Source organism: Podarcis gaigeae (genome assembly GCF_964106915.1).
Source record: "Podarcis gaigeae genome assembly, chromosome: 6".
NCBI classification, from domain to species: domain Eukaryota; kingdom Metazoa; phylum Chordata; class Lepidosauria; order Squamata; family Lacertidae; genus Podarcis; species Podarcis gaigeae.
The window spans coordinates 37,046,273-37,061,256 of NC_139682.1; the positions used below are offsets into that span (position 1 = coordinate 37,046,273).

Sequence of the window (14,984 nt, forward strand, 5' to 3'; positions counted from 1 at the left end):
GGGGGGAGGAATGACAAAAAATTATTATGAACTTAATGTGGTAAAAAAAAACTGCAGGGTGTGAACATTATCAACCTGTGCAGGAACTAAATCAACAAGACAGAGGGGTATGTCTCCCTGTACACCATTACTCATGCATTTACCCAGTCAGTCTCCCATCACATCATGGTTTTGCATAGGATATAGAGCAGCTGAAACAAAGCAGGGCAATTAGCTGCAGTTAATATGCAATTTCATTTCTAATTAAAGTTTTTCCTTATGCATGGCAGGCCTGATATTGGTATCCCCTGGAGTACCATCCAATTATGATAGTTTTTTATATTATTATATATGTTAAAAATCCTATCACATCGCTGAACCAATCTAGCTCAAAAAGTGTTATTTATACAGTTTTAATTAAGATTTATTTAAATCAGCAACATGTGTTAATTGAGATATGCTTTTTTATTTATGCCACTTCTAAACAGAAGGAAGCACTACAGCTGTAGTACACTAGGAGTCTTGTTGTTTGAAATGATAATTGAGTAAAAGGAAGTAGGGAGTTGCCAATTAGAAAGAGGTAGTAGCTTACTCGCAGTGAATAAGTCTTTTCTGGAAATTCCCCAGCTGTTCTGGAAATGACCAAGTTGGTCACGCCTTTTTCATAATGTTTTTTCATAATGATCATGGTATCACAACTTGCCTCCTACCCCACAAACTTTGGGCCAATCATTCTGTTAGCCTAAGTTACTGCATTTCTGTGAGGACCTTCAAGACAAGTGAGATAAAGATGTTTTGCTGTCCTTAAGTAAAAACTAAGATTTCAAGTAAGCACTTGTTATAGATATGCTGAACTGTACATATACAGAATGCAAACAGAGCAATCTTTGGGGCCTTCACAGTAGTCACACCTGCCCTGTGGAACGCCCTCCCATCAGATGTCAAGGTAATAAACAACTGACTTTTAGAAGACATCTGTAGGCAGCCCTGTATTCTTTATAATGTCTGATGTTTTAATATGTTCTGATATATGCTGTGAGCCACCCAGAGTGGCTGGGGAAACCCAGCCAGATGGGTGGGGTATTATTATTATTAATACAATAAAGAGGGCTCTAAGAATGAACTTCATCAAGAATAGAAATCATACCTGAGATTTTTAAAAAATAAGTATTTTCTTACTTTAAAGAGATTGCTTTCTAAAGTTTCTTTCTGACCCATTTCTCAAACAATAGTTTAAAGTTCTCACCAAGCTTAAGGGAAACTGTAAGGTCTAAACAGAATCTCTTGAGATCTTTAAGCATTTTACCCTCTCCATCCTTTGAATGAGACGTTATTTGCCCCTGTTACCCACAAAGGCCTTCAGAGTAGCAAGATGGGGAATCCAGAGAAAGAAACTAGCGTTCTGGACAATTAGGCTCCATTTTACCTCTCAAAGAATGAGTGCTATTTTCTGGATGGGAATACAGGCATTTTAAAATAGATTAGTCCCACAACTCATCTGAGATTACAGAGAAATGAGAAGTAGCAGCCATATATTTTGGTACATCTGACACCCAGAAATGAGCATGTTAACCTCTGTACAAATTAAAATGCTCACCATACATGAGGGAAAAAAGTAAAGGCAGTAATCTTTTCCAAATTCATAACCCCAAATAAATGAGAACAGTAATCTACAACAGATTTCCCATGAATCTTATGCCAAGAGTAAATCAGTATCAACATAAAACACTATTTTCATACTATTTATTAGCAATACTGTTGCAGCATTTCACCTTCTAGAAAGTATACAAAACAGTATATACATGGAATAAAGAAAATATGTGAGTGGAAACAGAAAGGTGATTTAAGATTCCACTAGTAAGTTTTGGGTGGCAGGAATTCCCATTATCTGTTACTGCGCAACAACTCTTCAAAATAGATTGCATTGGCATGATAAGCAGTTACTAAGTTTGATGGTCGCTGATACATTTGGTAGTATGAACGAGAAGCTTCTGCATAATGGTCCCGCCAAGCCCGGTAATATGCTCGCCAGTATTCCTCATAACTCTGATCTTCACACTCAGGGAAAGGAGTAGGTTTGACTTCAGATTCACTTTTTAAATTCTTGCTCTTGGAAGGCTTGGTGGTACAATGGAAGCGGCTTTGACTGCTCTGTTTTACATTCTGTTCCTTTATCTTCTGGAGCTGAGGACTCGTTTGGAACTGTGGTGGTTCAGGGACACCACTGAACTGCGAAACACATTTCTGATCTGATGTCAGCACACCATTGTCTCTTTGTTGTGTATCTGAAGATGCTTTACTATATGACTGGTCCTCCCAGCTAGAGGTGGATGACCCAGAACTGTAAGAGCTACTATCGCTATCAGAGTCTCCTGTCAATACATGAGCTTTTGCAGCATGCAAGCTGGATTCTGTTTCAGTATAAATTCTATTAGTATCACTTTCTGGGTGTTGATGCTGCTCTCCTGGGCCTGTATAGCTTCTTACTATTTCCACTTCTCTCTCTGAGCCTTCTTTAATGAAGTACTCATAATCCTCAATGAACTCCGCCATGCTCCATGTGCTGGTGGACTGCCGGTCCTTAAATGATGATAAGCAAGGGATCTTGGGAAGCATGCTTTTTAATGTTTCCCTGTCCATCTCCTCATTATGCTTTCCAGAAGTCTGAATACAAGGCTCTATTTGGTGCTTCTGCTGAGTGATACTATGAGAAGACTGTTGCTTCCGGGTTATTTTTGGTTTTGTATCCTCCGTTCTTGTTTTAAATAATTGCTTCTGTTTGAGGGTTTGCTTTGGCTTGGCTGCAACAGAATTTTCACAAACAACAGGAGCACTGCTGCTTACTGTTGTGTGCTGCATGGTCCCCTCCGGTCTCTTAGCTGGCAACAGAGATGCATGCAGTGAAGCATTGGGATATGGGACAGCAGTGACTTCGACATCCCAGCCTTCAAACTGTTCCATGAGCCCAGGAGGTATAGGTTCTTCACAAGAGAAAAATGTTATTAGTCAAGAGCAACATACAGTATCTCTTTTCAAAGAAATTCTCATAATCACAAATGTATCTAAGTGACACCATCATAAAACACGTTTTGAATGCAAGCATCTGATTACAAGCATGTGCCAGATGTTTTTACTAGACAGTTTGTAGTTTAAAAATAAAAGAAAGATCAATACATACAAAAGTATTGCTATAAGCCAAAAGATGTTACATAACGCTGTAAAACAGTCAGAGCTAAAGAATGATGATCCCATAAGCCAATGACTGGGTAAGTCCATCTAAAACAGTCAAATTTCTTCTTTTGACAGCTTCCAAAAGTTAAGGTTTCACAACCTCTCTTGCTGAACTGCTCTGCCAGAAAGGAACATCTTCCTAAATCTATGTTGATCTTGTTTGGAAATATTGCTTCCTTTCCTCTTTAGAGCTTCTCAGTTTTTATACTGTTGAAGGTCACAAGGTAGTCATACTAAGCAGCTCCCGTATTTGACCAAATGTATTATTTATTTAATGTCTTAATTACTGGGCTATTAAATATATTGTCAATGAATCTAGCTTTACTGGATAGCTCAGGTGGTAAAGCATGGGACTCAACCTCAGGGTCATGGGTTTGAGCTCCATGTTGAGGGAAAAGATTCCTGTAAGGGGGGTTGGACTCGATGACCCTTGTGGTCCCTTCCAACTCTACAATTCCATTATTCTGTGACTTTAAACGATTTAACAACTAAAAACTCTGGTACATTACATTTCTGAAATAATTCAGTATTTCTACTCAGGAAACAATTAACTAACTATTTAAGATTCAGAATGGGCCTATGGTACAAACTTACACATAGTATTAAAAAAAAACCCACTTAATTTAATGGCAGTTACTCCCATGTAAGCAAGTACAAGACTGCAGCTTAACCACCTGCATCAACTCTGAAACATTTACTATAGCACCATTCAGAAGGACAGGGACAGAGAACCTGTGGCTCACCCACTGTTGTTCAACAGCAAGCAGTCAGTGGCTAGGTGTGATGGGAACTGTACTTCTGGAGGGCCAGTTTTCCTGCCCCCACCTTCCCTGCATAAAGACATGCTCAAATTAATGCACCATGGTCCCACATACACCAGAAACACTTGTACCTGGTAAAGGAAGCAACCGAAGGTTACATTTCTGTGCAATTTTCATCATCATGTTTTCTTCTTCCCCACGGCAGCAATATGTCACTGCTAGTCCTAAGGTTCCTGTGACAAAGCAGAGATATAAATAAGTTGGAAAGAGTTGTAGATCCAGCACCTGCCACTGCATAGCAAACTCAAAGCAGTATTTACCAAAGCGCCCAGCTCTGCCAATCCGATGCATGTATGTTTCCCAATCCAAAGGCACATCCAAGTTGATGACTAGATTCACCTTCTCAGCATCAATTCCACGGGAAGTCTGAGGGGAAGGATGGGTGAAGTTAAAGGTGGTAGTAAGGAGGAAACAAGACAAGCACAACATTTAGACTTCTTCAGTTGTTCCATGGTACCATGAATAAAATACCGCAGCCTCCCAATCAATTTACACACATTAAGACACAAAACAAGCCATTTGCTCTAGTTCCGAAGGACTACATTTATTTATTATACCCCACCCATCTGGCTGGACTTCCCCAGCCACTCTGGGTGGCTTCTAACAAAATATTAAAATACAGTAACCCATCAAACAATAAAAGCTTCTCTAAACAGGGCTGCCTTCAGTTATCTTCTAAATGCTGCTGGGTGTGTTGCTCAAAAACAATTGCTTCAGCATAGTTTCATTACAGTAAGTGGGCACAATCCACAGAAGATCAGAAGCGTTCAAGGCTCCCTGCGATGCATTAATGTAATTTTGCAATTTAAACCATACAAATTTCAAAGCCATCTAAATGACACTTCTCTGGGTCTTCCTCAAGGAGACTACTCTGAAAATACTATGTTTTCATTCTTGCTCACAACTGTCTATACAAACTTTAATAGAAATATGCTGGAAGTAGACTAAACTTTGAAAAGACAAGAGCATGGGGAAAATATATTCATCAAATAGTGGTTAGTATTTTCCTCTTCTCAAGATTGAGTTACAACATATTTTAGTGCAAGGAATGTAGTGTTTCAAATACTAATGCATTTTTATGTACTAGCACATTTCCCAGAGACATGAGTGCACTAGCTTGGTTGCAGTTTCTACTTCCTTCAAGTCAGATCTATATGAAGTACATCTATAAACCTTTACACTTTTTAAAAATTCGACATCAGGGTGGAGTGGGGGGAACCTCACCAAATCAGTTGAAATCAAGACTCTGCAATGAAACTGCTTGAGTTTAGCCATAGCATCAAGTCGTTGGTTCTGATTCATACTGCCTAGATAAAGATGAACAAATGGAGAAATGAAGACCAGACAACAAAAGTACTAGCAGAATCATTAGGGTAGTTTGCTACCACATCTCCTCCACAGACACTTTTCTCTAATTTATCTATTGTACATACATAGTAATTCCTATCAAGCTCAAATGGGCCTTACTCCTAAATTAATATTTATACAATTGTAACTTAAAATAACATACATACTTACACATGTGCATGAAAACAACAAATTCCACATACAACATTGCTAAAATCAATATAAGAAAAAATTACCAATAGGCCTGCAAACTTGCCTGAAATGCACTCAGCAGGAAAACCTTTGGAAGTCAGTAAATCTGCTAGGTGTTGAGCTCTGAAACAGTGAAAAAGACAATACAGTAAATGTATTTATAGCATAACACTTCATGACTGCCCCACTCACCAACTCCTCAAAACTGTCTGACAGGAGTGTATAGCAAATATTTAACAAACAGCTAAACTTAGCAACATATTGTTCCTGGCACAATAAGATGCAAGCACAGTTGATTTAATCTGGAATCATTTCCCCTTGATTATTTCATCCACCCTATATATGATGAACTCTTGGTCTTTTAAGTCATAAAAATATGGTGTGTGTTTTAAAGGCATGAGATTTTTAGAAATAAATCCCACTGTTTCAATTCAATTCAATACTGCATGACGCACTAAACAATAGATGACCAATCTTACAGCCCTAGAAACTCACTAGCTTCACCCACTTTAATGTGCACTGGCTTTCACTTACAGAAACAGGAGCATTGCTATAAAACCCCAAATAATTGTTATTTTAGCTAATCTAGATTTTTTTAAAAACATAAAATACCGGCTATGTAGATTCGAGAAGACCAGGGCCTGGTTGAAAGGAATCTTGCTGAACAGCTCCTGTAAATGTTCAGCCTTCTCCTCAAAAGTCTTATGAGGTAACGGGTGAGAATTCACAACTTTGAAGTACTGCTTCAACCCTAACCAAAACAGGATGGGCTTATATATCATTTGTACAAACAAAAACTCCTTTGAGGAAAGGATACAAATGTAACAATAATAAACGGTTGTCCCAATATTTCTGGCTAAGTTGTTATATAGAGCATTAACATGGCAGACAATAAATTCAAACCACATATTTATCAAGATGGAAAACTCTATAACTGGGGTGGTGATTGTATGGCTTTCCAGAAACTATTGGACTCTCGACTTCCATCAGCCCCAGCCAGCAGGGCCAATCATCAAGGATGATGGGAATTAAAGGCCAACAACACCTGGAAGGTCATAGGTTCCCCACTACTACTTTAGAATCAAGCATACTAACATATTTGGAGGGTTGTGCAGAAATGCAAAGAGCACATCATACATACCAATGAGACTTGGGTCAGTGGGATTCAATCTCACAAAGGTGGGATCTCTCATGTACCTAGTCAAAGAATTAGCCAAGGATTCAGGATAGGTGGCCGACACAGCCAACATTTGCTTATTGGCTGGTAGAGAAGAATAAATCCAACTAAAGAGAGAGGGAGGGGGGAAAGCACCATTTAGAAAAAACACTTCAAACCAAATATGTTTCAGAAACAAAAAGATTATAATGATTACTGGTAGGCTACTCTTACTTGACTTGATCCTGGAAACTACCTTCTTCCAGAAGCTTATCTGCCTCATCAAGAATGAAGAGACGAATGCTGGCTGTATTCAGATAGTTCAGTTCTATGAGTTGCTTTATGCGCCCTGCCAACAACAAAAATTGCATTAGGATCTTAAGCATACAACACATCTAACTGAAATAAATATACTTTTGCAAAAGAATAGTAAACATAGCACCTTGCTAAATATGACTGATTAACTCTCTATTTGCAGTTTTCAAATTCTGCTCTGTAAATATGTTTGCACAGACAGCATCCACTAGTTTTTGTAGCACAATGCAAGATTTGATAAACATGTATCATTTTATTTGTCTCACCAGGAGAGCCAACTGCTATGTGACACTTTTTCAGCCTCATTTTATCTTGGTTTAAAGGGGTTCCTCCAATGAAGACATGACATTCCAAGCCTTCCATCTTGATCCCAATAGTTGTAATAACTGCATGAATCTGAACAGCAATCTCTCTGGTAGGGGCCAAGATCAAAATCTGAAAAAAGGTCAAGCTGTGAATAGACTAGAAGAATACACAAAAAATGAATACATCATATTTCCTAGATTATTAACCCCCTGCTCCCGTAACAGATGAGGGCACCAATACGTGACACTTCTTTGATGGCATTTTTAGTCACCTAGAAGCCAGATATCCCGTCAATAAGTGTCAATCACACTTACAAAGCATCCTTAAATATCAGCATAAATCCATATGCAACAGTTATAATAAACTGAGCTCTCGTGTGCATGCACATGAAAGCTCATACCAATAACAAACTTAGTTGGTCTCTAAGGTGCTAGTGGAAGGAATGTTTTTGTTTCGACTACGGCAGACCAACACAGCTACCTACCTATATCTAGTTATAATAAAGCTTACCCATGAGGGAGCTAGAATGAAACTCTCACTGAATAGCACTACCCTTGTAAATAATCTTGTTATTGATTACTGACATCACTTCTCTCAAAGCTTTACACAAAATTATAATGCTCACCTGCGTAACCAGGCTTTCTAAGATAAGGGAATCAAGTGCAATAGTAGAGAAGACACAGGTTTTACCCGTGCCAGATTTTGCTTGTACAATGAGATCTGAAAAGTAAACAAATAGAAAAATGTCAAGAAGCAGCCAAAAGATCACCACCAAAAATCCAGGACCAAAGAATCAAGTAAATTAGGCCAGTCATGTCATCAGCAACCAATTCACTTTCAATGGAACACCGCTCCAAAGCTAAAACCATCCAACACTCATCCATCTAATAGCGAATAAATATTTACAGTACACCAATCACATTAAAATATATTAAAATTGACACTAGACGTTTCATCAGTATTATTAGCTTCATCTGGCAATTTTGTGTCTTCCAAGTGACATCTAAACAAACAAACACATAATACAAAGCCCTTATGCTGGTACAAGCACAAAAGGGGCACCAGTAGTAGGTCTTCTTGTAGTAACAATTTTCTTGAAGGCAACTTGCTCTTCATCTCTGATCTTTCTCTACAATATGAAGGTGGATGTAAAATGCTAGGTGTTTGCTTCATTTCTCATCTCACCGCATACCAGGACATGTACAGAGTATACACCACTTCAATCAATAATAAGACTCTCAAAACATCAATTTTAATCCAAAAGTCCTGCACAGACTCAACTTAAATGTTTTATTGTCTGTTTTTCATAGACCATCTCCCTCCATGCCCTCACCATATGCCTTTAAAAAAAAAAATCCATAAGGACAAAAGAAGGCAATGGTTGCATCTGTGGCACATGCCACTTTAGTTTGGCCTGCAACCTACATACTAGCCACTTAGCTAAGGAGCCTACTGCAATATGAGAAAGGCTCATTGCCTCAGAAAAGCCTCCTTAAACATGCCTTGAATGCAAGCACCAAGCTCTGGCATCACCCTCCAAAAGGTAAAATGGGTGTTACAGTGGTACCTCGTTTCTCAATCCCCTTGGCACTCAAACAACTTGGAACCCAAACACTGCAAACCCAGAAGTGTTCCGGTCTGCAGACTTTTTTTGGAAGCCAAACATGCTCCGTTTTGACTGTTATGCTTCCAATTTGAGTGCCACAGTTCCATTTTGAGTGTTACACTGAGGTCTGCCTGTTTTTGCTATTTATTTTGCATTTTTGTGGCTCTCTTTTTTGTTTTTTTGACTGCATGGAACCCAGTTCAGCTACTGACTGATTGATTGTGCGACTGTGGTACATTGTTTATTGCTTTCCTTTTATGGATCAATGGTCTCGTTACATAGTAAAATTCATGTTAAACTGCTGTTTTAGGGGTTGTTTTTAAAAGTCTGGAACGGATGAATCCATTCTGCATTACTTACTATGGGAAAGCAAGCCTTGGTTTTGGAATTGACTTCCGGAACGGATTAAGTTTGAGAATCAAGGTACCACTATACCTTCTACAACCCACATTGCTCCACTGCCTCAGCAGCATTTTTCTTCCCAACGCAAGATCTTGGCCTGACTTCTGACACTCTCCTATCCTTTGGCACAAAGGCTCTACACCCAGGGCCGACCCAATAAATTTTTGCACCCGAAGCCAAAACCTTAATGGCAGTCCATTCCCTGCCAGGGAAGGAGTGGAGATCTACACGAAGAACAAGGGCGAGGAAAGAGAAAGATCCATATCGGGATCTGCTGACTCTGGGGATCCTGCCGCAGGAGGCGACCGCCTCACACGGCCTCGTGGCCCTGCCCACACCCCTCATCCCAATCCCTCATCCCGCCTCACCCAGGCCGCAGCGCCCCAGCGGGATGGCTTTGAGCTGCACTGGGGAAGGCCTCAGGAACCCGGCAGCTTTCAGCCCCTCCAGGACCGGGGCCGACAGCAGCAGCGACCCGAAGTCTTCGGGCCCTTCGTGCAGATGCACGTCCCGGGTACGGAGCCAGCTCTCAGCCGGAGCCACCTCGGGATCCGCCATCTTGGAAAAGAGAGCGGGAACCCTGGGAAAGCGTCGCGAGAAACGAGGGGCGACGAGACCTTGCGGATGTGACGACAGAGGTGCGCGCGCCGAACACACACCGACACACCAAAGATACGGCGCGGAGGGCGGGGTAGAGAGAGAAGCACTTCAGAGAAGTGCCTGAGGGAGGAAGCGGATTGCAGGTGGGGGGGGGGGGAGGAGAGATAATTGGATGGCTGAAAGAGGGCCGAACCATTGAGACAGGGGTGGGGGTGGAGTGAGCGTAGGTATGTTAGGCTGTGGGCGGAACCAAGCATCCCTTCTTTGTGGGGGGGACCGAGGAGGCTGCACCTAAGCGAGAGAAATAAAGGGCTTAGCTAAGGCAGCGTCAAGACTCAAGATGGGTGGAAAGGAAGAGGAAGAGGAGGCGGCGATCGCGGGCTGCTTCCATCTCTAGCCTGAAGCTCGTGTTTTCATGGCAGAAGCCCCCGTTGCTGCCTCCGTTTCACTTTTCACGCTTCTTTCCTGTGTCTCTTTTTCTAGATTGGAAGCTCCTGCGGGCAGAGACCTGTTCTCATTCTTTCTTAATCACTTTCTACCTGAATGGGATCTAGCTAATAATAATAATAATAATAATAATAATAATAATAATAATAATAATAATTTTTAGATAGATAGTTTTTTAATTTTTATTTTTCTGCTGTGGTTATTGTATTGATGTTTTCTCTTGTTTTGTTTCGGAATTTTTTGTAAGCTGAATTGGAATTTGATAATAAAGGGCGGGATCAGTATGTTAATAAAACGAACATTTGGCCCTCGATTAATAACAATCATAAATAAAATGCAGTGATAAATATATATCAGCTAGAGGCTTCTACATTTTAAGCACACCTAGTTTGGGAATGCTGGGTAGAAGAACCATTGAGAAGTTGGGAATTACTTCTGTTTGAAGATGAATCGGATTGGGTACCGATCCTAAAATTACTTGGGAGTAAAACCTACAAGCAAATGGAACTCATGTGTAAAGTTGTATAGGATATGATTAACTTTTGCAAGGAGTGCTCTGTCAGGAGTGCTCTGATGGTGTTTCCTGCTTGGCAGGGTGTTGGACTCGATGGCCCTTGGTCTCTTCCAACTCTATGATTCTATGATTCTAGGAGTGATATACATGGTGATGATTGATCACCATTTGCTAGTAGTCAATAAGGCTCAACAGAACTCTTTGTTGACAAAATCTACGTCATAATTTTCTTTGTTCAATAACAATTGCACATGCTGTTTCTTACCAGAAGAGGGTGCACCCTGCTCAGAAACGTGTCTTTTCTAAAGCTGTGCAGCAACAATACTTCCCGTTCTGTATCAGTTTATGAGCAAAGGAACTGCATTCTTACTTCAAAAATCATAGAAGACTTCTCAGGCCTGGACCAAGCAGTGGGGAGAGAGCTGGCACGTGTCCCAAGCAGCAGGTTGGGCAGTGGGGCAGCAAAATTATTGGCTTGTCGTGCCCACTCCTGTGTGTGCACAGACTCTCAACTTTGCCAGGTGGGGTGGGGCAAAAGTTTGCAAGGATGAATGTGGGTCAGACTTCCAAGTCTCGCACACCCCTCCTTTTAGGTTCCACAGTCAGGGCTTGAAAGGGGTGGGTGTGGGGAGTCTTGGAAAACCTACTATGAGCTGGTCTCTGTGTTGAAAGGGATTGGTGCTGAGCAGGCTTTTTTAGCCTCCCCACTTTGAAGCTCTACAGTGGTACCTCAGGTTACATACACTTCAGGTTACAGACTCCGCTAACCCAGAAATAGAGCTTCAGGTTAAAAACTTTGCTTCAGGATGAGAACAGAAATTCGTCTCCGGCGGCGTGGCAGCAGCAGGAGGCCCCATTAGCTAAAGTGGTGCTTCAGGTTAAGAACAGTTTCAGGTTATGTACGGACCTCCCGAACGAATTAAGTACTTAACCCGAGATACCACTGTACAGGATTTCAAAGCCTCCCCACTCCTTGAAAAGCCTTCCTGGTATGAAGCCAAACCCTGGAAACTATAGTTAATTTAAACAACAACAAAAAGATTGATGATCCTGAATTGTCAAACCATAGTTTTAAGTTAGGCTGCAATCCTATACCCACATACGTAGGAGCACGTCCCATTAGCTTTAATTAGACTTACTTTTGTGTGCACATTATAGGATGGTGCAGTTAGTCTTTTAAACGAACTCTAGTTGTGTCACACGATGGTATGTACTGTGTAGTTTGCCCCTTGTATATGGAGGTGGTTGTTAGCAGTGAACACTTCTTCCATATTTTATTTCTTTTTTGCATTCCTTTTGATTTGGATATATTTATACAAGTGAAACTTACATAGCATAGACTATGCATTGGGCAAGCATGTCATGAACAGGAAAGAGAAAGGGTTCTTTTTGTAAGGTATATATTTTTAAAACTTATTTAAAATTTAACTTACAATTTTGTTGTGCACATTGAATATGGATGTACAGTAGATTAAAAAAACAATTTTGCTTGTTTTTTTTAAATAAATATGCGCAACCTGTTTTTCCAGAGAGTGAAACACAAGTGCACTCCCAGGAAAAATCTATCTAGCCTCCTTTCCCCATAAACTATCCAATCTTGTTAACAGAAAAGTTTGAAACAGCTGTTTTGGGGTTTGCGCAGTTTCTTTCTCCTGTTTCACTTAATGTGATGAGCAGCCGCTCTGTGATGTCAGCTCATATTTAAAGTTATGGGTGAGCTGAGAAGTGAAGAAAGAAAATTTTTGCCAGGCACAATTCTTGTGTCCCTATATCTTTTGTTGGTGGTGGTCCTGTTATTGGCTTTTGGAGGAAAAAACTCAACAGACCTAAGTTCTTAACAATGCAATCTATACCTGTCTGTTCAGTAGTAAATCCCATTCAGTACAGCAGGGCTTAATCCCAGGTAAGTGTGCATATGCCTTCATGTTTTCACCTCCATGGATGGGGCTGCACAGCCCATGGAGATTGTGCAATCAATGGCTACTAGTCATAATGGCTATGTGCTAACTCTAGGATCAAAGGCCACATACCTCTGAAATAATACCAGTTTTTAGGGATCAACAGCAGAAGAGGGCTGTTCCAGTCATGTCCTGCTTGTGTGCTTCCCATAAGAATTTGACTTGTTGCTGCAGAAAGCAGGACTCTAGACTGGGCAGTCCTTTGGCCTGAGCTACCAGATCCTGAAGCTGAGGCTCCAATACTTTGGCCACCTCATGAGAAGAGAAGACTCCCTGGAAAAGACCCTGATGCTGGGAAAGATGGAGGGCACAAGGAGAAGGAAACGACAGAGGACGAGATGGTTGGACAGTGTTCTCAAAGCTACAAACATGAGTTTGACCAAACTGCGGGAGGCAGTGGAAGACAGGAGTGCCTGGCATGCTCTGGTCCATGGGGTCACAAAGAGTCGGACATGACTAAACGACTAAACAACAACAACTAGGACTTCTCTTACATTCTTATGTTAGTTCATGCTGTTTGCAGAATTGCCTTCGTATGTGGCGTGCATGAACTACAAATCTCTTGGGCTCTGCTCTAGCTTAGCGTCACAAGGCTGTCAAAGTGCTTTTGAAATTAATAGTTGGTTTCATTTCCAGGAATAACCAACCAACAAACAAAAAACATTTGCTGCTACCAGAACATCAGTTGTTCATTCATTCATTCCTGTCAAGTTCTCAGTTTGGCATAAGATCTGTTTTTTATGTGGAACATGAGGTGAAAGTGTTCAGAAAACATACCCTTATATTCTGCTGCATCTGCCAAGAAAGGGCGAACACATATATCCCTTCAGTAAACTACAAGGAACATTTGATTTGCAAATTTTCCTGGTCAGGAGTAACTGCAGTCATGTATGACTGGGACATAAAAGCACTCCCCTGTAATTGAAATTCCACAAATGGAGCGGGGAGGGAGAAACCCTCTCTGAGCAGCTGAAATGATTAGTTATACCTTTTAGCAAAAGGGCGTGATCCCTCAGGGTAGCAGACCCGATTTATAGTGTTCTTTATGAAAACAACCTCTGTTCATTCTGCTCCAAGGCAATGCGATAAATAACCTTGCCTATTTGGCATACAGTGTTACATACAGCCCAATACGTAATTTAACACTGATGCAAACTGTGTGATCTGTTAGCTAGGGAAATTGTGCTATGGCTTCAAAAGCAAGGAGGTGGGTTTTAATTGACATAGTGATTCTGAAATGCAACTGCCATTCATATCAGTGATTGCAGGGAGGGGGGAACCCTTTGCTCTTGGTTAGCAGACAAGAGAAACCTGCAATAAAATGCTGCAGCGTGGAATGCACCTGTTCAGGGTGCTAGCCAGCTGTGCCCATTTCCAGGGCACTCCGTTGCATTTCTCCTCCCGCTTTCTTGCTCCACAATAGGCACTCAGCATTGTGTGACCACAAGAGCATACTCTGTATTCATTAGGCTGTATTCATTAGGGTCCCTCATAGGGGTTATCCTCCCTGATTTGTTGAGTACCTACAAATCTTGGAGTTCATCCAAGCTTGCTAATACCTTCATCTTGCGCATGAATGGTGCCATTTTGGAGTTTTATTCTGAATAGACCCACTGAAATGAATGAACATGACAATTTCAGTAGGTCTACTCTGAGTAAAACTTAGTAAAAGGTAAAGGGACCCCTGACCATTAGGTCCAGTCGTGGCCGACTCTGGGGTTGCGGCACTCATCTCACTTTATTGGCCGAGGGAGCCGGTGTACAGCTTCCGAGTCATGTGGCCAGCATGACTAAGCTGCTGCTGGTGAACCAGAGCAGCGCACGGAAACGCCGTTTACCTTCCCGCCGGAGCGGTACCTATTTATCTACTTGCACTTTGACGTGCTTTCGAACTGCTAGGTTGACAGGAGCAGGGACAGAGCAACGGGAGCTCACCCCATGCGGGGATTCGAACTGCCGACCTTCTGATCAGCAAGTCCTAGGCTCTGTGCCACCCGCGTCCCTAGTAAAACTTAGTCAGATACCATTCAGGGAGTTATATGAGACCAAATGTATACCCGTTATACTGTTTGTGTTTTTAAAATAATTTGATTAGAAATTTGGTAGACTT

General features: G+C 41.2%; 1 protein-coding gene across 2 annotated transcripts; it reads right to left on the bottom strand.

Moving 5' to 3' along the window:
- Positions 1–1,708: 1,708 nt before the first annotated feature.
- DDX20 (DEAD-box helicase 20) lies at positions 1,709–9,995 on the bottom strand. Of its 2 annotated transcripts, none has more exons than XM_083745278.1 (11): positions 9,724–9,995; positions 7,973–8,067; positions 7,308–7,476; positions 6,961–7,075; positions 6,712–6,854; positions 6,183–6,321; positions 5,635–5,693; positions 5,256–5,338; positions 4,292–4,397; positions 4,103–4,204; positions 1,709–2,960 (listed from the first exon to the last, which is right to left on the bottom strand). In XM_083745278.1, exons 1-11 carry the CDS (start codon positions 9,911–9,913, stop codon positions 1,864–1,866), a joined length of 2,298 nt encoding a protein of 765 aa, XP_083601404.1. In that variant the 5' UTR covers positions 9,914–9,995; the 3' UTR covers positions 1,709–1,863. The 2 variants fall into 2 exon arrangements, with proteins under 2 accessions (XP_083601404.1, XP_083601403.1); XM_083745277.1 differs by having other exon boundaries at positions 5,256–5,334; positions 5,631–5,693.
- Between the last annotated feature and the right edge of the window lie 4,989 nt (positions 9,996–14,984).